Genomic DNA, 23,955 nt, shown 5'->3' on the forward strand with positions numbered 1-23,955 from the left:
TTACCCTTTATTTTGTCTTTATTGTAAAAACTCAAAGTTTTCAAGCCCTTTCATTAGTTTTCCTTTTAAAAAAACAATAAAATTTTTTTGTGCTTAAATAACTATATTGCCCATAATTTTTATTTTGGTTATTTTCTTAGTTTTAGTCTCTTTTGGTTGATAAAGAGAATAGTGTTAATAAGTTGTTTAGATAATTAAATGTACAAGTGCATAAGCATGCTAATTTAAACATTATTCTTCTTCCATGAAAATTCCAAGAGCATGCAAATTGGGGATCATGAGAATAAATTAGAGTTTGAAATGCCCATTGGCTTCTTCCTATCATCCTGTCCAAGCCTTGCTCTAACTACCAACATCAAAGATTCCTTTTTAGTTGATCAAGTTTGGCTTCATAATATATTGGGAACCAAATCTATATAAGAAAAGTTGATTGGGTTTGCCACTCTCAATTCACTCAAATTATAACACACGTATTGACCTTTGAGCTCGTAATTTTAGGCTGTTTATAATTTAGTTTTTTAGATACAAATAAAAAACATGAGTTATATTGTTAGATAAACTGATACATTATATTAACATGTCTATCACATAGAGTATCATATAAAGTATATATATTATTAGTTCACTACATTTATCTTTATGGTAAAGAGCATATTCTATTTCGATAGGGTCATCTACTAATATTATCAATAGCTTATTATCATATCGACAATTTATCATTTAGTAAAGAAGTATAACTAGAAATAAACTGATCGTAATATTATATATGCCATGCGGATCGTTGTATATACAGAATTATTGTAATCCAATCCAAATTTTTTTTTTTTTTGGTATGCTTTAGGTTAAGAGACAAGTAGAAGATTTAATTTGGACCATCGTCTATGTGACCTGTATGAAACCCTAAAGAACCTGTTAAGCTTTAAGATTTGGGACTATAAAATATATGAACCTGTATATATATCACGCTTGCCCTCAAAACATAGGACATTGAGTTCCCTTGAGGATTCTGTACAGCACATTCTTTTTCCTACTTTTTCATTAAAATACAAGGCAAAATGCATGATCAAACTTGACCTTGATTTTCCTTGCTGCTACAAAATTGCAAAACCTAATTATACTGCCGACGAAAGAGAAAAAAAACAAGAAAAACCTGACTTTATATATTTTTAGCATCTGCATCAAGAATTAAGAATAAAAATAGAGAAAAATGTTTCTTTAACAACCGAAGAAACTTTGAGAGTCTCTTAAGTCACTTAATAGTACGGTTTAGTGATAATTTTTTCATTTGTAAACGAATGGTCTTGAGTTTGAATCTCGTAAAAGATGAGTTCGATATCAAATTATTCTTGTAATGCAAATATGTTGTAGTATAAATAAAAAAAATAACACATTGTAGCTATCTACTCATGTTGAGAATATAGTTACTTAAGTTTGGCTGTTTAGTTTTAGAAACCCTAACCACTGTCTTAACAATTTCTTAATTGGATGATTATATTATATTAAACAGGTGACCGACACCTACTAGCTTACAAGATGACATTGTTAGCATCATTCGATTTTAAGTTAACATTTGAACTGTTAGATATTTTCCTACTTTTTCCCAATTAAGCATGAAATTTAACACACTTTTGTGAGAAGTCAATAATATTTGCGTGTGGGGAAGAACTATGCCAACCTTTTATTAGCATATTCAATCTTGACGGAGCTGGTCCCATAGGATAAGTTTTCCTGGAAGACAACAACACATCAAAGTAGTTTCTATTTTAGAGATTGAATAAAAATTTTATTAACAACGACCAATAATACATAAGGTGAACATGTTAAACGTAATCAAGAGATTACATACGCTAAATAAAGCATTACAAATTTATAGTTACAAACTCATGAGCGTCATACAATTCCTTAGTTACGAAGGACCCTACCAACAAAAAAGATAATGCCCTCAAGGACTAAACCTTGCAAATTGTCGAACTACCGTAAAGGTACCATGAGAAAAAGACTGCACAGACCTCTGATGATCTTGCAACTGTCCGCAAAGAAGCACTGCTATGAGTCACCTCTAACAAGTATCAAACTTCCTCTTCACAATCATTTGACATGTGCACAATACCACACAAGAAACCCAAAACCAACTCCCTCGACTCTGAACAATAGCCATCACTCAAAGATTTGAGTTTGAGCAGTAAGTCATAGGCGCTACAAAGACTTTCTCAAGAGAGCGAGAGCGATCATAACCAAAAAATATAGATAGTCAGAAGATACGATAAACATAAAGGAAAAGGGAAGGAAGAGATTGTCGCTAAGACCAAACAGGGTCCGCGACGAAGGGTTTTTCTCTCTATCGGCTATATATCGCATGAGTTGAAGTTAACACATGCAATAAGAAAATCACTAGCGAATGCACTACGACTAACTAAACTGAAATATTGGTTTTTTCAATATTTTGTTTCACATAATTTTTTTTGACCTTACGTGGTTAAGAACAGTTATTCAGGAGTTCTTGGTACCGGCCAAGCAAAAATAATATGAATAGCGAGCCATCTACACGAGGCAAATGCTTGTTCTTATGCTTTTTTAATATAGGGCGGTGACTAACTAAAACATTGATTTATAGAGCCATATTTTGCTAAGATAAAACACACCATTAAGGCTTGTTTAGTCAGTTGTCTCAAACTGACAAGAAAGGCAGTTGAGATGTAAACATGTGAGTTTTTAGGTGGAAGCTTCTATCATATATATGTTCACGATTTAATATCGAACTAACTATAAATATATCGGCATTGCATTCATATGAGCTGAGCTTAAGACCAGCGATCAACTAAGTGAAGATCGGATGTTGCTTGACCAACTCATGATGTGCATATTGTTTATGCTTGATTCACATTTTCATTTTTCTGGAAAATGATACGATATTCATTACAATGAAGAGAATACATAAAAATGATCAGGTGTAAAAAATATCAATTCGTTAAAACCTTGCTGGGATTCCTAAACCCTAATTCACACTTGAGAAAAAGGGTTTTTCTTGTTCTTTCCCCCCAGGAGATTTTAGGGTTTCTTAAAGTTCATTTGGGAGTTTGATTTAGTAATTGTCAAGGTATTCCTAAATCTCATTGGATTCTATTTAATCATATTCCATGCTTGGGTGACTAATCTGAACTCTTTTAAACTTTTTAAAGTAGTCTTAAGGGGCCAAAGACAAAGGCTTATCTTCCAAAGCACTATTATCTTATTCTATATTCTCCACTTTAAGCGAAGCCTTGTGCAATGCTCAAAAACCAAGTGCAAAGTATATGAAATTTGAAAAACGATTCTGTATAAGTAAGCTAATACAAGCTTAGAATTCGTTATCAATCATTAAATCATCCCATAGAAGTTATTATGTGCTATTTATACAAAAACACTAATTTTTTAAATCGAGCCTTTCACGACAATCAAATTGTCAAATCACAATGCATGTTTTGTACTTCCATACCCTAATAATTTAAAGGGGTACCTATATACAAGCGTGTTTACAATACATACGGTGGATGACCAGATTCAAAAACCAATAAATTCAAGTACAACATTTTAATTATCATTTTTGTGGATGACTCCCTCATAATTTAAACTTAAGACATTTTTTAATGTTGAGAAGAGAAGTATCACTAAATGAATAGTTGAACGATAACTTAATTAGCTCTATAGTTACTAAACATTGCCATATATGATCAGGAGTAAGGCATGAATTCAGGTGTCTGTACAGGTAGGTTCACAAAACAAAACAATAAATGATGAACATGGACAACATGTGAAGTCATGCAGATGGAGATGGACTGTACATGCATTGCAGTGAGCAGATAATAATAATAATGAATAGTTTAAGAAGCAGAGACGTGTTATGTAGTCTATGTATCTGAAATGTGAAGCAATCTGACATTTCAACCTATAGCTAGGTATATGATCGAGTCCTCAGCCTCCTGCATTCACTGTACCAACCAATCCTGCTACTGCTAAACATGATTGATCCTGCTCTAAGAAATGGAACTGGATCCTCCTTGAGCTCAGGATGAGGATCCTTCTGAGCAGTCCATTCGGACCGTTGAAATTTAATCCAACGGCTTCAAATAGGGGGTTCCTCTAAAAGTTATAATAATTACAGCCGTTGGATCAAGTTTGAACGGTCCGGATGGGTTACTCATGAAGATCCCCATCCTGAGCTCAGAAGAGGATCCAGTTCCCTAAGAAATGCAAATGCCGCAAGCTGACATATTAGTTGACTATAATATATACATACTCTCTCGGTCTTTCACCTATAGCTAGTAGCTTATTGGTTCTTGTATTGTGAAACCCTAATGAGATATTTACTTACATAACGGGAAGTAAAAAATCGAGAAACTTATGAATAAAAGAAATGTGGAATGAGAACTGGATACAACGTACTACTTTCCTTAGTTGATGTAATTATTGGTTTTGACGATATTGGGTTATAGATTATAAGATGAAATTCACGTACCTAATAAATGCTGAAAAGTCAGGAATTGTAGTGATTTACTTTGCTCGAGTACCAATTCATGATAAGTAATAACATGCAATAGGTTAAACATCGGCCATCTTGTGAACGAGAGTTTATACAAACACTTAGGTATTGTTTGGTATGCAGATGGGATGAGACAAAATGGAATCGGATGGGATAGGACGGAACGGAACGGACAGGAAGCAAAGATGTCCTCGGATGGAAACAAGGAGGAAGAAAAAGGAGACGGAGAGGTTATAATTTTGTGTTCCATGGATGTGGAACGAGTCGTTCCAGGGGATGAGGGCGAATGAAAATTCACTCAAAATTAGTCCTGGGAAACAACGCGTTCCACCCGTTTTAGGCGCACCAAACGTGGGACGGAACGTCTCGTTCCCCTTTATTCCGTCCCGTTCCACGTACCAAACGGTACCTTAATCAACAGTTACAAAACAAAAAATCAACTTCAACGGATCCATGCCCATGCACGGTGCACCCAGATTGCATTTTCCCCCGAGAAATAATTTTCAATTTTATTTTCAAAAACAGATGATATATTAGTATATTATCAGGGGTATTTTGGGGTCAGGAGCGTATACAATTTGGTACGGAGTTGCAGTCTGTTTCCTTGACTATTCCGACCTACTAAATTTGAACATCCCAACCTCAATGATTAAAAAAAAAAATAGAAATTCACAAAGCTCAAGGAAAGAAAAATTTGCAAATTTCATGAAATGATTAAATATTCATAAATATGAGAAATTTTTAATTATGATCGAAATACGGATGGTACACCACGTGTTTTTATGTAAGTGATGAAAAATTTTATTTTTTAAGTTATTAACTTTTTAACACATGTATCCCACCATTTATATAACGACATGTAACGTATCATTCCGTATGACGATCACACTACAAAATCTTTCCATAACTAGGGCATCAAAAGGTCTTTGGTTAATTTGCTGTCCAGTCTGTTCATTTGACCTTTGAACCCCCCCCTTTTATGCTTTCCTTTCACAATTTGTGCTCAACATTTCTTCAAGGTCACCTGATTAATTGTCCCCCATGTAATCATAACCCCTTTTTGTATTTAAATACATTTATTTTATTTAAAAATGGATGTTTGACTAACAAAAACGTTTTTTGTCGTAAGAAAACGTTGTTATTTCTTCTTAAAATAATGCCAAGAAGGGAATACGAATTTGTAAACTCTCAAGTTCACACTTTTTTTTCGTAATTTGGAATATAATCATGTTGAACAAAATATTATAAATTCTCTAGAGAAAATGAAAATACCGAAAATAGGGTCTTGTGTTAAATGCTAAACCTGATTAAGTTTCAGATTGTCTGTCACCCTCGGCACGCATTTAGACATCACTATAAAGGATTAAAACAAATAAAAAGAAGGGAAAGAGAGAAATTTGAAGAAACAGCAAAAGAAAGCTTCAATTTTTTTCATGCTTCTGTTTTACTGTATGTAATGTTGTAAGGCAGTCTCTCTCTCTCTCCCTCCTCCTCATCACCTACCACTGACAACTCCACCCCTTCTTATTAACCCCACCACCACCATTTGCTCTCTCCAGAATTCCATGTGCCTCTTCTCTTCTCCATTCCCCTTGGACTGCACAGACACACATTAGCCTCTGTTCTTGTGAGTTGTGAACCCCCATTTTTGTTTGGAGTTTTTCAAAGGGGCAAGTGCTTGTGGGGAAGAGTGTTGCTCTGCCTCTGTCTCACCATCTGAGCTTGGATACAAAAACCTATTTCCCAATTGAGAAAACCCAGTAAGGAACCCCACCAATATTTACATTACAAATAATGGGATTGATTTGGTTCTGTGGCAGCAGCCCCATTTCCAAGCTGGTTTTTTCTGGGTTCTTTGGAGATCTAGAAGATTGAGTTGAAGAAGCCTTTCAAATTGAATTTGAAGAATAAAGGTACCGATTCAGAAACTTCCAGTGTATGGAGCCTCTCTATATGGTTACTTTTGCTGCATTTATATACATTATATATATATATATACATTATATATATATACATATATATATATATATATTCCCTGTTTGTTTGCTGAGCTAAATGTGGAAACGATTAGGAAATGGAGTTTCTGAAGATTTTACTGTTCTTGTTGTTAACCTGTAGAATGTTAAAAGTTCATGCTTGTTTCAACTTTTGTGGGTAATGTAGAACTGGACTGAGCTAAGCCAAGCGGTTGTTGTATTAGGCTTATTGGGTTTCTGCAGTTATTGGTTTAATTGGGTTGGGTAATAAATGTTTAAAGTTTTGGTCTTTTTCGATTGTGTATATATTGGACAATATGGAATGATGTGGGAAATGCATTAGTTGGTCCTGTTGTTAATATGTTTTCACTGTATGAAAGTGGGTGGAATTGGAAAGGAGAAATCTTTGTGCATTTTTTCCTACTTTTCCTTTGGTTTGTAGTTTGAATGTCATATTGAGGCTGAGTTTGTTTCCGTGATCACTTTGGTGTTATGTGATCTGCGTAGTCTTTGTGAGATTGTGGATTGTGGTTGAGTCCGTTTCCCTGACCATGTTGGTTTTCCGCTCTCTCTCTCTCTCGCACTACATATTTGTTTCGTAGCACACTAACTTCTACCGCTTTGTTTACTTTTATTATGTTCCCAATTTGTGAATATGTGTTTTTGTCTTTGAAAAGAAAAAAATTGATGGCATTGAAAGAGGTGAAATTTTACATAGACAAGCAGTTAAATTCAGTAACAAAATGGTAGATATGCAAAAGATAGAGTTTTTTATGCATGGAATTGGAGTTTCTAATTTCTTTGTTTTGAACTCTGCAGGGTCCTTTTTATCAAGAGTAAATGGCATCTGGTCTTGATACTGTATTAACCAAGAAGACATTTGTCTTCGGTTTAAAGGTTTGGGTATTAACGGGGATCATTGTGGGAGTTTTTATAGTGATGATTCTTGCGGTGATATCAATTTGTCTTACTTCGCGAAAGAGATCCAGAAAGTCTACTGACATGCTTCCTCTGCGCAGAATTCCAAATGATTCAAAGGAAATCAAAGAGATTAGGGTAGATCAAGCTTGTGCAAATAACTACGTACCCCGTAGTAGTTCTTTTCTCACCCTTGGCGATAAATTCAGTGACAGAGAGTCTGAGAAAGTTTTGATCCATAAGAATGGAGATGGTAGCAGTCGATCAGGCTCATTTAACAATGGGGAGAAGGAAAATGTTGGTTCTCAATCTGGAGATGAGTGTGGTGCAGCTTATATGTATGAGCCTTCTTCACAGCCTATAACTGCACCTTCACCTCTATCTGGTCTACCTGAATTCTCTCGCCTTGGTTGGGGTCACTGGTTTACATTAAGGGACCTTGAGTTCGCAACAGGTCGGTTTTCAAAGGAAAATGTCATTGGTGAGGGTGGATATGGAGTTGTTTATCGGGGTAATCTGATTAATGGATCTCCTGTGGCTGTGAAGAAGCTACTCAACAACCTGTAAGATGCATCTTATTTCAGTAGCTTTATGGATTTCTGTTTTTTCTATCTTCTGTTTTCCTTACAATTCAATTGCTTGGGCTTATAACATATATATTTTCAATCATCACACAGAGGACAAGCAGAGAAGGAATTCAGAGTGGAAGTTGAGGCTATTGGGCATGTACGACACAAAAACTTGGTTCGACTTTTGGGATACTGCATCGAAGGAACCCACAGGTATTTCTCTGTAATTTTATGTAATGACTTCTACATGGTAAAATACAGGCAGTCATGTTATTATTTGCTGAGCACCTTGTTTTGGATAAAATAGAGAGTACTATGTCACATCCTTAGTTACATGTATAATCCATTCATACTTAAAACATGTGTGTTTTGTTCAGGTTGCTGGTTTATGAATATGTCAACAACGGAAATTTGGAGCAATGGCTTCATGGAGCGATGCGTCATCATGGATATCTCACATGGGAGGCACGCATGAAAGTTCTCCTTGGCACCGCTAAAGCGTAGGTCTTCCTATACCTTTGTTTGAGTTTTTCATCCTTGTGGTTTATCTTTTTCTGACTCTTTTTTTCACATATTTCAGGCTGGCTTATTTGCATGAGGCCATTGAACCCAAAGTTGTGCATCGAGACATTAAGTCGAGCAATATCTTACTTGATGATGATTTCAATGCTAAGATATCTGATTTTGGTCTGGCAAAGTTGCTAGGTGCCGGGAAGAGTCATATTACAACTAGAGTTATGGGTACCTTTGGGTGAGTACCTTTTCTCCCTTAGGAACAGTTGCAATTTCTTGTACGAAGATTCTTGTGTTGGTAGAAGAACACTATATCATAATTCTAGAGTAATCCTTTCTTATCGGTTCCTTTCATCATTCTGTTTTTCAGATATGTGGCCCCAGAATATGCCAACTCTGGCCTTCTAAATGAGAAGAGTGATGTTTATAGCTTTGGGGTTGTGATTTTGGAAGCAATCACTGGAAGAGATCCGGTGGATTATGGTCGGCCAGCACAAGAGGTATGACAAAATTGTTACTGTTTTGAAGTGAGAATTTGGAGATCAAATATGCATCTTAGTTTTGCATTCGTATATTGATTAGTTAAGGATGCATGTCATATTCGATAATCTGCTTTTAAATTCATTTTAGTTTGCACAGGAAAATTCTTTGCTTCCGAACAAATGGATACCCCAAAAAAACCTTGGAGTTGTTTGATATGTTCTGTGACAGCTAACTATCTTTATATCTGCTTCCTTTAGGGGAACAAAAAAGAAGAAAAAGGAATGATACCTGTGTAGTAACAGTTGCCCTTACACCTGCTGTGTGCATCTTGTAGGTAAATTTGGTGGATTGGCTCAAGATGATGGTTGGAGGCAGGCGTTCAGAAGAGCTGGTAGATCCGAACATTGAGACCAAGCCATCTACGAGTGCCCTTAAACGAGCCCTCTTGACTGCACTGAGGTGTGTAGATCCAGATTCTGATAAAAGGCCTAAGATGGGTCAAGTGGTTCGCATGCTTGAATCGGAGGAGTATCCCATACCTCGAGAGGTACGTTTCTGAAATCATCTTTGAAATAACAATGCTAAACAGACCTTATATCCATTTGACACAAATATAGATTTCATTCGAATTTTTGGCTTGCGTGGCTTGTTTTTTCAATTCATCTCATCGTTATACTCTGAGGAGTTCATAAGTTGATCTATGTAATGTAACTTGGCTGGAATTCAGGACCGAAGACGCCGCAGAAGTCAAGCAGGGAACACAGAAGCCGAGTCTCTAAATTCTGATACAGATTGGAGTGAGAAGCCAACTACAAAGACAGATAGCAGAAGGAACCGTCGAACATAGGCAAATGGCGAATCAATCATAGAAATGCAAGGAATACAAATCAAAGGGGACATGTTACACTCGTTTAAAGCTTTCATATTCTTCAGCCTACCATAGTTGTGATCAAAGGAAGGAACTGAAACGAGATAAAGGAAAGGACCAGAACGAAAGGAACTTTTTTTTACTTGTTTTTTTGAATATATAAACCTACTTATAGGTGTTGAGAGATGGTTTTTGTGTATGGAGTGGCACTAGAAGGGGATGCCTTAGCCATCGAGTGTGTACAGTTATCGGTTTTTTCTCTTCCTTTTTTTCTTTAGGTGATTGTAATTCATGAGATTTTTTCTGAGACATGCTAAAGTTTACAGGAAGAAACGTTTTTGGCTTGCATTGTGTGTTTCTACTACCAGCATTGTGTTAGGTTTACGACCGCGACGGGAGCTTGGTTGAATGTCAAGCCATGTTGCCGTGCATTTGAAGCAAACTGTGAGATGTGAAACTCAGCACAAGGAAAGGCAGTCATATAATTGCCAAGTTCAATATAAGGGTTGCGTGTCATGTGATTTTGGAGGCTAAAATTGCACATCATGTGCTTTGATTTATTGCTAAGCACGGGAAGGCTATTTTTCTCCTTTCATGCTCCCAACTTTTCTTGAGTAATTGCAGACACACAGTACCAACACATTTAATTGTTCGATTTGATTTAACGCTCGTTGGTCATTCAGTTTAAACCGTTGGATCAAATCCAAGGCTTTGTATTTTTACAGATAGGATTGAATATGGCTATGCATTTTTTGTTTTTTTTGTTTATGCTTGGCAATATTAACCAGACAACGCTTCAAATTAAAATGGTGTTTGAACATGTTATCCAACAACCAAAAGGGGTCATGAGCATTATGGGATGATTTGTTCCGCCGAATCCATGGACTAAACAAATACGCATATGTGAATTAAGCCAGTTGAAAAAGGCTCCGTGTCTAACCCGTGCATCCAAGCTCAAATCACCCTCCTCATAAATTAGAATAATTTAAAATATCATCTCGCCAAGAATAAAAACATAAATACACTGTTTGGTCCCCTCACAACAAAAAGCTATATTCTGCACTATGTTTGGAATCTTATTCTCTGCAAATTTATGTGCTGTTCCAGGAGACTAAACAGACACCCAAGAAAAGGTTGTTGATTTAGAAAAGTCGAATAATCCAAGGCTCCAATAAGGAACTTTTGAACAGGTAACAGAGTCACCGTGAATTACATAGGGGATCATTAAGATTTTGATGAGCAAAAGGAACCGAAGAATGGTATATGATCTACAGAAACTGTGTTTACAAAACGAATCTCAATAATGTTGTCTGCACGAACGATTGACAGGTCGGGAATCCAGAAGCTTGTTGTTTCAATGGTGGGGAGCGGACCGAGCATGCAAAAGAGGCTGTAGAGCCTTGACAACAATGCTCATATTTGGCCGGAAATCAGCTTCATATTGGACGCACAAGGCGGCAACAGCAGCCAACTGTTTCAAGCACACAAATTGTGATCAGTGGATTTGAAGTAAACCAACTGCCTGCCTTTTCAATTAGTCTATAACTGGCCAGACCAAAAGTATGTCGTGTTCTTGTCCATCCAATCAACAATTTAAAGATAACATAATTATATATGTGTGTAACTGTGTATACATATTAAGGAATCGCAGCAATGGCAAGTATTTCTTGGAATCAAGTAAACTGGTGGTGAATAATTACTCAATGTGTTCCCGATTACCTTTGCAACTGCCTTGGAAGGGTATTCTCCATTGAGTCTAGCATCAACACACTGCTTCACCTTATCCTCACTGAGTTTTGGTGTTGCCTAATAGAATCAAAAATTCGAGAAAAAAACTCAGCGAAATGAAAGATGAAAACCAGTAACCAATAAAATTCTCCGCTTCCACCCGTCCTGAATGAATAAAACAAAAGATGCAAGAACCAAGCATGAGTTACAAGTAGACAAGAACTAGGATGAAATTAGTACCCATGTCACAAGGCTCTGCTGCCCACGCGGCAATGTGTGATCAACAGGTTTACGCCCAGTCAAGAGTTCAAGCAACACTACACCAAAGCTGTAGACATCACTTTTTGAACTCAGCTGTCCAGTCATTGCATATCTGCCATTCGGAATCACAGACAAGAATTACAAGGGGATATATGCCAAATCAAAATTTTGGGCGTACATCATAACGTGATTATACGGTACATCAAGGAAGAAATTACTCTGGAGCATGATAACCAAAAGTCCCAAGAACACGAGTAGAATGAAGACGTGCTGCCATATCAGGTGCTTGATTTGACAGATCAAAATCAGCAATCTTTGCAACATCATCATCAAAAAGCAGTATATTGCAGGACTTAATATCACGATGGATTATATGAGGCTGCGCCTTTTCATGTAGATATTCAAGTCCTCTCGCTGCTCCTACAGCAATTTTAACCCTTTGTACCCATGACAGAACCGGACCTGGCTGTGCTCCCTTAACACCTTTCCGACCTATAGCCACATAAAGAGAAACAAATTTCTATTAGCATAGAGATGAAGGCGATCTTACTAATTATCAAAGAGATAAAGCTCAAAAATTTGCAGCTGATGAGCAATTTTCTATTGTTTGGAGGCCAACCCGCTCGTTTCGCAGATTACATGAAACACTAGGCGTCATTAAACACAAACAACTATCATCAACTAATTGACCTTCAACCTATAAGTTATTAAGCCTCATTCAAAATTTGTAAACCAAAAAAAAATTCTGTGTGCATAAAGCTTCACTAAAAAAAGATCTATGTGGTACTTGATTAAAAATTTACAACTTTTGGAGGCTGTAAATAACACCACACGATAGGAATGTGGAAATGTTACTTACCATGGAGAATATCATGAAGGGACCCCTTAGGAGCATACTCATAGGCAAGGAGACGGAGAGGGCCATCAATACAATAACCAACAAGCTCGACAGCATTCTCATGTTTTAGTCTTGAAACCATGGAGACCTGTAAATTTATGCTCCAAGCATTAAATAAATTTGAGTATCAAATAGCGTACCATGTCAAGTATCAAACACAAAACATTCCGCAGACTTAACCTGCGATAAGAATTCTCGCTCCGGTTGTTTACTGGAGTCTAACTTCTTAATAGCTGCAGCAGGCCCACTTTTCAGAACACCATGATATACTCTTCCATATGAACCCTCACCGATTAAAGATTTCGTGCCAAAGTTATCTGTCAAATCTTTCAATTCATCCACTGGAATGGCAGCGACAGCGATGGGGAGGATATTTACAACCTGAGTATCCTTGGGTGCAGCTTCTTTCTGATAGTAACCTCCACTATTGCCTAAATTTCAAATGTCGAGTTTTGCATCAATCAAACAATAAGCCGTAAACAGTGGATATCTAAAATCAAATGGCATAGAAGTTGACCTGACTAATTCCAACTGAAAAAGTAATGGAATATGTCATTATTATCAATGCACTCAGAATAAGAACATCGTATATATACACCCACGCGGTACCTGCTGAGTGATTTGTCACATGCGGTCGAGTCTCAGAAGCTTTACGGACATCATCTTGTACACAACAACTGAAGCAGCTCATGATGTTTTTATCTGAAGAAACAGTTGAAAACCATCTTAAGCAATCTTACGTTGACAGACCGCGGGCGATAAAATTTATCTAACAAAGATCAATGGTTTCTGGATAGTTATAAAGTCTGGCTTAATTTCAGACTAGTTCAATCTGTTATAAGTTACTAAAACCTCAATGAATTAACATGCTTTATTCTAAATCAATGTTATTCAAACAAGAGAAACGATGAAGAAGCACTTGGATATCACCCAAAAAATTAAAAAAACACAACCAAAAATCTGTATCAAAAGTTAAATCCATCAATTTATTCATTTCACAAATTAAACCAAATCAAAGTAAAAATTCAAAATTCCCATTTAAGATCCATCAACAAGGAGAGATTCATTTTTACAACAGAACATAAAATTCAAAGCTTTCTATTTCTACATGTTCCTCTTGAGTCCTGTCTCAAAAAAACAAAACAGATACACAATAAATCAAAAGAAAAAGAAGCCACAATTAGAAAAAAGTGCATCTAAAACAAATAAATTTACAAAAAATAAAAAATAAAAAAAAAGTAGCAGAATTGTGGGGGAATGATATCTCTCACCTTGGTATGTTTATATGGTTCTTCTGGCAATTGGGTTTTTTGAGTTTTGAGTCAAGTGTTGGGATTGGAGTGATGAGAGTGATCAGGCCGGCTATGGAGGCCCGCAGGAGAGGGAGAGGGGAAGGAGGCGCACGTCAGCAATGTACAGAAGGCATGCAAATGGGGAGGTTGGGATGTCTGTCTGTCTCTCTGTCTCTCTGTTCTGGCTTTGACTTACGTTAGAAGAGAGGACACAAAGACAACAACCGAATTTTGTGTTTCCACTCTTAAACTCCTCGGTCTTCACGATCTTCTGCGCATTTCGAAACTGTCAAAAACCAGTTGGGATGTTAAATCTTTTTAATTTTTTTTTTAATTTGATATAAATATCTCTTCACTCAATTGCGTTCTTAGTTTAAGTTCTCTGATTTATTTTTAAGTGTGCATTAACGTAAGATATCGCTTCTAAACAGTACAAGTAACAACGCCATTTACAGTTATTAATTAAAATTTTAATAAATAAAAATAATAGTGCTGTTTTCTAAAAAAGTAAAACATCAAAAGTATTAATCATACTAAAAACTAACATTTGTCTACATACTTTGTATGTATGTACATATTTTTTTTTTAGAAAATAAGAAGGAGAGAGAAAGCGTGTAGGGTGAGAGATTTTTGTTTTTGATTTTGATTTTTTGATTTTTTGATTTTTTTTAAATATTGAAGGTATTTTAACATCACATGTAGGTGATGTTTTAATAAAAAATAATAAAATTTGGACCTATGAAATTACATTATTGCCTATCTTTTTTTTTGGTGTCATAGAAGACTAATTTATCTTTTCACTCTCTTTTGATTGACAAAGAGAGTTTTATTAATTAGTAGAAATATTAAGGCCATCTCCAACCGATGGCTGGCCAGATGGCTCGTCTCAGCCCTCTGGCCCTCCAAGATTCTCCAAGATATTAATAAAAGGGGATGAATAGTGAGAACAAGTTCAACCCAAAAAAGAAAAGCAATAGAAAAAAAAGAAAACTAATGAAAAATGTTTGAAAACTTTGAGTTTTAACGATAAGGGTGAAATAAAGATTAAAGTGAATAGTACTAATATTGACTTTTTAGTGTAAAAATATTATTTTTTATTAAAGTAAACAGTACCGGAAACTTTTCGTTAAAGTTCTTAAAAAAAAAAAGATGAAAACCCAGTTGACGTGTTATTTTGATGAAAGTGGCTGGCACATTGTTTGTATATATTACTCACGTACTTTCTATACATATTAAACTACATAAAGCAGAGCAAAGCAATTATTCCTCTCCAAAATTCTTCTACCCAATCTCAGTTTATATGTGCATGTTACGCCTCGTTGCAACGTCATCTTGAGTCATGGGTTGTTCATTTAGATTAGTAAATTATTTCGCTCCTTAGAGGTGTGCGATGCAAGAAGATTTGTAACTAACTCGTTTAATTACGAATATTTACATTTGCATCGGATGATTTACGGTATTAAGTTCAAACCTCTCCTTGACTCTTGTCCTTTGATTTTAATATATGTTAATTCCAGATTAAATTATGTTAATGTGATTTGCATTACATTTTTATATGCACCGCCGTTTTGAAGATGTGGATTCTGGAGGGATTGTTCCTCTGTGTAAGTATGTCTTAATGGGCTTTTAAATTTAGATGCTTTGTTAGATAATTTTTCATTGTGGCTGAAACGTTAAAGCGTACTCCATATATTATTATACAATTAGAAGGACATTTAAAAAAAAAAAACTTTCTACTGATGACATGTGATGTATTGTACTATGTTCTAAATATGCTGAAAAATTTCTCGCCTCATTGACCGTTTTCATTGACTAAACATCGATTTCTTTTAAACTTTTGATTAAAATGCTTTTTTCTAGTTAATTAAGCCATTTTATGTACAAAATTACACTTATGATATATTTTCTTTGTCAAAAGATAAAGTTTTATTGAATTCCAATATAAACGTTTTCATTTTCAGCAAGAATATTAAAAAAAAATCTGGATCAAGAACATCCCACCGGAAATCACCTCCATGCGAGGTAACATATGAGGCTACAGCATCCATAACGACATTTCCTTTTCGCTTTACATACAAAAACCTCACCTCTCCTTGTTGAGACACCAAACATATAATGTCACGAATAAAACATTCCAAACTAGCATCTATAGAATACGCTTCTTGAAGCATTCGAATCAACGACTGAGAATCAGATTCGATTTCCACCAACGCAGCACGAATCGCCGCAGCTTCAGCCATAGCCGCGTTGTTGAAGAATAAACCCCCTGCGCCACCCGCCATTTGCAACAACCCTGCGAAATCCCTCATAACCCATCTGTATCCTCCCTGTAAAGACTTCCCACACCAGGCACCGTCACAATTAACCTTTAGTACACCATAGGTGGGCCTCCTCCACCGTACCTGCTGCTCAGCAAAAATAGCACCATTCGTTTCCACATAGGAGTCAGCAGCCTGCTGATTGGTAATATGGCATGCTTTAAATTCTAGGAGTAGATGCCGCACCAAATTAACCCCATCCATAGGATTAATTAATGTACCTTTGAAAACCATTGCATTTCGACTCTTCCAGATTCTCCACTAGACAAACACGCACTCCTGCAAAAGAAGACATACCATTGCTAAATGAAAACGTACCAATGCCAAATTAAAATATATCGACGCTAAATCAAAATGTATTGATGCGAGGTGAATAAGTCTCAACACAAAATGAAAACGGTCAAATTAAAATGTATCGACCAAATTTATTTACCGGTATTAGACAAAGTACGGACCTAATTTATTTACCCGTTCTATACATGTCACTTCAAGTAATGCTTAGAAAGTACATGCCTACTAACACACAATTAACTTTATAAATTAAATATGAAAATAGACGTACAAATCAACAATATTAATAAAATCGCTTTGAAAAATATGTATAAAGTTAAATTGATTATAGAAACAAACGTACCAATCAACAATATGAGTAAAATTGCTTTAAAAAATAATATATATATATATATATATATAATCAAACGATTGTGGTGGCACTAGTGGCGGTTGTGACATTCGCTAAATTGCTCCGGTCATTAGTATGGATAAGTATGTAAATGGATAGAGATAGGGAAGCAAACTCAAGATGTATGTGGTTCACCCAGATTGGCTACGTCCACGGAGTAGAGGAGTTCTCATTAGTTGTGAAGGGTTTACACAAGTACATAGGTTCAAGCTCTCTTTTAGTGAGTACAAGTGAATGATTTAGTACAAATGACATTAGGGAATATTGTGAGAGAATGATCTCTATTTATAGAAGAGAGTTTCTAGTTTCATTCTGACTTTGACACGTGTCGTGTTGTGATTGGCTTCTGATGTTGACACGTGTCGCGATATGATTGGCTTCTGATGTCGACACGTGTCGCGCTGTGATTAGCCTCCTGGTTGGAGGGAAACTCTTCTAGGTCCTTGATAGTATAACGTTGACCCGTGCTCAGTAGTTTCGGGATTGGTCAAGTATGGTACAAACAGTGCTCCCCTAAGTTCCTGAGTGAGGGAAGCTCCTCGGTTGGGGACTTGCAAGATCCAAGCCATTGAGTAATCACGAAACTTCTAAGTACCGAAGTGTGGTATCATTTTCACTTGTCTTATCTGTCTCATACGTAGATGTGGCATCTTCTCTGGAAGTACTTTTCCTCCATCCAGGGGTGATATCTTTAACCGATGAAGATGCACAAGGTAATGTATCAATTTCACTTGAAGCTTACTTGTAGTTTTGGGCTTGGTCAAATGCGATACAAAACCCTATAGTAGGAGCCCCCCAAGTCGCCGAGCTAGGAGATTTGCCGAATGAGGTAACAGACAAGGTAAGCAATCAGACTTCCAAGCAAGCAACCTGGATCGGAGGTTCGTCTTCGGATTCCGGTTGATTGTTCTTCTTCTCCTTATGTCGTAAACAACAACAAGGATAAGGAGAAGCAAATGGAGAATAGATGATATGAGATACTTTTACTTTTGAAGAAGTATTTTTCCACATGCGTATTCTTGAACTGGGCTGGAGGGTTTTCTAGTTTCTTTCAGAGTATAAGGCTAACTCAAGAATTTGAGGGTCAAAACAAGTCCATCAAATCTAGAGTACGTTTGACCTTGATGATATGTGATACTTTTGTTGTTGACAAAGTAGTGGATGTATCGACACGTGTTCTGTTACGCTTGTCTCCACATGCTTCCTTGTATCCTTCTCACTTGCCCTATCTGTTCCTCAGGCAGATGTGGTATCTTCTATGGAAGCATAAGATGTTGAAGATGAGTACTCGAGAGCAATGTCAGGTAAGTAATCAGGCAAGGGGTTCCAGGCAGTCAGTTCCTGACTGGAAGCTTGATTCCAAGTGCTGACTGATTGCTCTCTTTCTCCTTGTCTTGCAGGTAAGAACAATGCCAAAGGAAAAGACAGGGAAAAAGCATGATATGGGATACTCTTGCTTTTAACCCTGATGATATGAGGTACTCTTGCTCTGGTGTGGCTTGTTTGCATAGGTATTATCGGGAGGAAAAGAAGCTGAGTATTTCGAGAGACTTTGCTGAGAGTGCCCTCTCGGATGTGAAGAAAAGTTGAGCATTTTTTTTATTTGCAGGTCTGCCTAGCTGTGGAGGATGGAGGTCGACATATATAGGAGTCTCCTTAACAACAAGTAGTAGTGCTATTCATTTACCCTTCTTGGTCATAGCAATGTAGTGGGAGCTGCAAGCTTCACGTGTTTTAACTTTGTCAAAGCACTTTGAAAAAGTGGTCTGTGGTATCTGGAAAGCTGATGTTGCGTGTGAAGATTGCAGACAAGCTTTATCCAAGGAAATCAGGCTCTCGAAGTTCGGAGAGCGGTGCCTCTTCGGTTTTCGAACAGGCAATCTTGTCAAGGATCTGGCTTTCGAGATTCAGAGAACGGTGCTTCTTCAATTTTTGAGAACGCAATCCTGTTTGGGGTCTAACTCTTGAGATTTGGAGAGCAGTGTCTCTTCGATTTTTGAGAAAGTAATCATGTTGGGAGTCTGGCTCTCGAGATTCGGATGGCGGTGCCTCTTCAATTTTTTAGCACATAATCCTGTTGGGAGTCTGGCTCTCGAGATTTGGAGAGCGGTGCCTCTTCGATTTTTGAGAAAGCAATCATGTTGGGAGTCTAACTCTTGAGATTCGGATAGCAGTGTCTCTTCAATTTTTTGAGAAAGTAATCCAGTTGGGAGTCTGGCTCTCGAGATTCGGAGGGCGGTGCCTCTTCGATTTTTGAGCACGTAATCCTGTTGGGAGTTTGGCTCTCGAGATTCGGAAAGCGGTGCCTCTTCGATTTTTGAGCAAGTAATCTTATTAGGAATGTTTTCTCGAATGTGAGTAAAGGTTGGGCATTTTTGCCAGTTTGCCTTGCCACGGAGCACGGAAGTTGACACACATTGGGACTTTCTACTTATCAAGGAGTGGAGCTGTTCCTTTACCCTTGTGGGTAATAGTAGGGTAGCTGGACCTTCAAAATTTATGTGTCTAAACTTTGTCAGAGATTTTTGGCAAAGTTATATATGGTACCCGAGAAACTGATGTTGCGTGTGGAAAGTGGTGCCACTTCAATTTTTGAACCAATTACCCTATTGCCCTTTCTTTTATAAGGGCACCAATTGTGTGCAAGGAGTACATTCAGAGAGTTATTGCTTGTAGGAATTTTCCCCTTACTTCAGAGATTTCTTTCACCTAATTTTTCCTTCATCATTTCTGAGAATGTCTGACCCATATAACCGTCGTTTTGACTTGAACTTTGGTGAAGAGGTAGCCATACCTTCTCAAGACAACATATAACGGCCATCTTTCTTATCCTCTACTGGTCCTCTTACCGTTGGAGACTCTGTGATGAAGAATGATATGACCGCTGCGGTGGTGGCCAAGAACCTTGTTACTCCCAAAGATAACAAACTACTTTCCAAACGGTCTGATGAGTTGGCTGTTAAGAATTCTCTGGCTCTTAGTGTTCAGTGTGCAGGTTCTGTGTCTAATATGGCCCAACGCCTATTTGCTTGAACCCACCAAGTTGAATCATTAGCGACTGAAGTGATAAGTCTCAAACAGAAGATCAGAGGGCTCAGGCATGAGAATAAACAGTTGCACAGGCTTGCACATAACTATGCTACAAACATGAAGAGGAAGCTCGACCAGCTGCAGGAATCTGATGGTCAGATTTTAGTTGATCATTAGAGGTTTGTGAGTTTGTTCCAAATGCATTTATTGCCTTTGTCTTCTGGGGCTGTACCGCGTAATGAAGCTCCAAATAATCAACCTTTGGTGCCTCCTCCTTTTGGGATTCTGCCTAGTACCGAGGCTCCGAATAATCATCCTATGGTGCCTCCTCTTTTTAGGGCTATGTCGATTGCTAAGACTTCTCCTGAGCAACCTTTGTGAAGGCTCCCTCTTATTTGTTTATTTTGATTCATGTATATGTACATATTTGTAATTTATCGGAGATATCAATAAACAAGTTTTGCTTCATTTCAACGTATTGTGTTAAATACATCAAGGCCTTCTTCACTTAGTTCTTTGAATTTTTCCTTTTGTTGAAACTTGTATGTTGAAGCTTTGTGAGTGAAGCATGTAGGTTGAGGTAGTGCTCCCCTAATTTTCCGAGTGAGGAAAACTTCTCTTTTGGAAACTTGAAAAATTCAAGTCACTGAGTGGTCGTGAGACTTCCGAGTATCAAGGTGCAGTAGCATATGGTAGGAGTCCCCCAAGTTTCCGGTCGAAGTAGTTGACGAATGAGGCATTTCCTTTCTAAGTGGTAGCTCAAAACTCCTTCTTCATATATATTTGTTATGAAAGTTGTTAGACTCATAGAATAGGAGGCCTAGGCAATTTTTATTTTATTTTTTTGAATTTTTTTTTTTCGATTTTTTTTCGAATTTTTGAATTTCCAAAATTTTGAATTTTTGAATTTTTGAATTTCTGAAAATATATATATATATATATATATATTTTTTTTTTAAAGCTTTGTAAGTGAAGCTTTGGTGTTGAAGCTTTGAGGTTGAAGCTTTGTTGGGCACCATGAATTGATTTTGCTTCACACTATCTTGATCAAGATAGTGTGAAACTTTTGTAGGTGAAGCTTTTGTATTGAAGCTTTGTAGGTAAAGCTTTTGTATTGAAGTTTTGTAAGTGAAGTTTTTGTGGGTGAAGTTTTTGTGGGTCAAGCTTTTGTAGGTGAAGCTTTTGTATTGAAGCTTTGTAAGTGAAGTTTTTGTGGGTGAAGTTTTTGTGGGTCAAGCTTTTGTAGGTGAAGCTTTTATGGGTCAAGCTTTTGTAGGTCAAGCTTTTGTAGGTCAAGCTTTTATGGGTCAAGTTTTTGTGGGTCAAGCTTTTGTGGGTGAAGCTTTTGTAGGTGAAGCTTTTGTGGGTGAAGCTTTTGTGGGTGAAGCTTTTGTGGGTGAAGCTTTTGTGGGTGAAGCTTTTGTAGGTCAAGCTTTTATGGGTCAAGCTTTTGTGGGTCAAGCTTTTGTAGGTGAAGCTTTTGTGTTGAAGCTTGCTTTTGTGGGTGAAGCTTTTGTAGGTGAAGCTTTGAAGTTGAAGCTTTTGTTGGGTACCATGAATTGATTTTGCTTCACACTATTTTCATCAAGATAGTGTGAAGCTTTTGAGAATTTGTAGTTGTCCTCCATTGATGAAGCTTTGGAGTTGAAGTTTTATAGGTGAAGCTTTGGAGTTGAAACTTTTGTTGGGTACCATGAATTGATTTTGCTTCACACTATCTTGATTAAGATAGTGTAAAGCTTTTGAGAATTTGTAGTTGTCCTCCATTGATGAAGCTTTGTTGAATTTCCACACTGTTGAGCAAGAGATTGTGATGCAAGCCACACCTTGTATTAGTCGAAGGTTTGGATGAACCATATAAATTGAATTTGCTTCGAAGGTCTAAGAATTGTAGTTGCCCTCCATTGATGAAGCTTTTGTTGGCACCATAAATTGGTTTTGCTTCACACTGTCATGATCAAGAGTGTGTGAAGCTTTTGAGAATTGTGGTTGAACTCCTTTGGTGAAGCTTTTTTTGGCACCATAAATTAGTTTTGCTTCACACTGTCTTGATCAAGAGTGTGTGAAGCTTTTGAGAATTGTGGTTGCCCTTCATTGATGGAGCTCTTGTTGGCACCATAAATTGGTTTTGTTTCACACTGTCTTGATCAAGAGTGTGTGAAGCTTTTGAGAATTGTGGTTGAACTCCTTTGATGAAGCTCTTGTTGGCACCATAAATTGGTTTTGCTTCACACTGTCTTGATCAAGAGTGTGTGAAGTTTTTGAAAATTGTGGTTACCCTCCATTGATGAAGCTCTTGCTGTTGGCACCATAAATTGGTTTTGCTTCACACTGTCTTGATCAAGAGTGTGTGAAGCTTTTGAGAATTGTGGTTGCCCTCTATTGATGAAGCTTTTGTTGTCACCATAAATTGGTTTTGCTTCACACTGTCTTGATCAAGAGTGTGTGAAGTTTTTAAGACTTGTGGTTGAACTCCTTTGATGAAGCTCTTGTTGGCACCATAAATTAGTTTTGCTTCACACTATCTTGATCAAGAGTGTGTGAAGCTTTTGAGAATTGTGGTTGCCCTCTATTGATGAAACTCTTGTTGGCACCACAAAAGCTTGACCCACGAGGCTTATGTATTGATGAAGCTCTTGATGCATAAAATCAGTGAGGACTTTGGTACAACATAAAGTGTTAAGTTTGTGACATTCGCTAGATTGCTCCGGTCACTAGTATGGATAAGTATGTAAATGGATAGAGATAGGGAAGCAAACACAAGATGTACGTGGTTCACCCAAATTGGCTACGTCCACGGAGTAGAGGAGTTCTCATTAATTGGGAAGGGTTTACACAAGTACATAGGTTCAAGCTCTCCTTTAATGAGTACTAGTGAATGATTTAGTACAAATGACATTAGGGAATATTGTGAGAGAATGATCTCTATTTATAGAAGATAGTTTCTAATTTCATTCTGATATTGACACGTGTCGTGTTGTGATTGGCTTCTGATGTTGACACATGTCGCGCTATGATTGGCTTCTGATGTCGACATGTGTCGCGCTGTGATTGGCCTCCTGGTTGGAGAGAAACTCTTCTGGGTCCTTGATGGTATAACGTTGACCGGTACTCAGTAGTTTCGGGATTGGTCAAGTATGGTACAAATAAAAACAATACCAAACGAAGCATAAAACCTATTAACAAGAAGTTGAGGAATCTAATTTCCTCATGTCTTAATTAGCATCTTAACACTAATTAGCTCGCAAAGATTTGACTAATATACATAACAATAATCAATCTAACCGATGAAGAAGCCATGAAGCCACTCTTCAATGTTGACCTTCTCCTCCACGTCAAATTCTCAATGTTAACAATAGGTCTTAGTTCAATTGCGAGAATATTCATGGCTGAAGCGACCGGCATACTCTCGTAGTGACTCGTCCGGCTTCTGGCAAATAGTGTACAAGTAATCTGCAGAATGCAAGTGATCGATCTGGAAGATGTGTTGAGAGACAAACAGTTTCCTTAATTCCTCAAATGAGTCTACTGTCTCAGGTGGAATACGGCAATACCAGTTTAGAGCTCCGCCAGAAATAGTGGAGGGGAAGAGAAGACATCGCTCTTCGTCGGTGTGCATTCGATATGCCATGGTGGACTCAAAGAGGTTAAAGTGTTCAATTAGGTCCTCCCTTCCTGTATAGAGTTGTAAACCAAGCTTTTGTTTTGTCTTCGCTTGAAGGGGCGTGTCGATGATCCTTCTTATGAGAAGGCCAAGCCTGGGTTGGTTCCAGTCAGGTATCTCGGCCTAACGTTTGGCATTCAACTTGTTTACTTCCTCAAGGAGCTGTAGGGCAATGGGGTCCTGAGTGGAGTCATGTGTCACTGGAATTTTCTTTCGTAAGTCTTCATCGCCTCTTG

The 23,955-nt window shown here is 37.3% G+C and overlaps 2 protein-coding genes across 2 annotated transcripts; one reads left to right on the top strand and one right to left on the bottom strand.

The window, feature by feature from the left end:
- Positions 1-5,901: 5,901 nt before the first annotated feature.
- On the top strand, positions 5,902-10,194 carry LOC103452623 (probable receptor-like protein kinase At5g18500). The gene is made up of 8 exons (XM_029091195.2): positions 5,902-6,432; positions 7,315-7,976; positions 8,091-8,195; positions 8,360-8,482; positions 8,563-8,733; positions 8,866-8,995; positions 9,313-9,525; positions 9,706-10,194. The coding sequence occupies exons 2-8, from the start codon at positions 7,336-7,338 to the stop codon at positions 9,823-9,825; spliced, it is 1,503 nt and encodes a 500-aa protein (XP_028947028.1). The 5' UTR covers positions 5,902-6,432; positions 7,315-7,335; the 3' UTR covers positions 9,826-10,194.
- A 770-nt stretch (positions 10,195-10,964) lies between these two features.
- LOC103452624 (pto-interacting protein 1) lies at positions 10,965-14,419 on the bottom strand. The gene is made up of 8 exons (XM_008392141.4): positions 14,005-14,419; positions 13,343-13,435; positions 12,914-13,164; positions 12,695-12,821; positions 12,054-12,327; positions 11,815-11,947; positions 11,566-11,652; positions 10,965-11,317 (listed from the first exon to the last, which is right to left on the bottom strand). Exons 2-8 carry the CDS (start codon positions 13,422-13,424, stop codon positions 11,201-11,203), a joined length of 1,071 nt encoding a protein of 356 aa, XP_008390363.1. The 5' UTR covers positions 13,425-13,435; positions 14,005-14,419; the 3' UTR covers positions 10,965-11,200.
- Positions 14,420-23,955: the final 9,536 nt, after the last annotated feature.

The sequence above is a fragment of the Malus domestica genome, chromosome 13 (assembly GCF_042453785.1).
Source record: "Malus domestica chromosome 13, GDT2T_hap1".
NCBI lineage: Eukaryota > Viridiplantae > Streptophyta > Magnoliopsida > Rosales > Rosaceae > Malus > Malus domestica.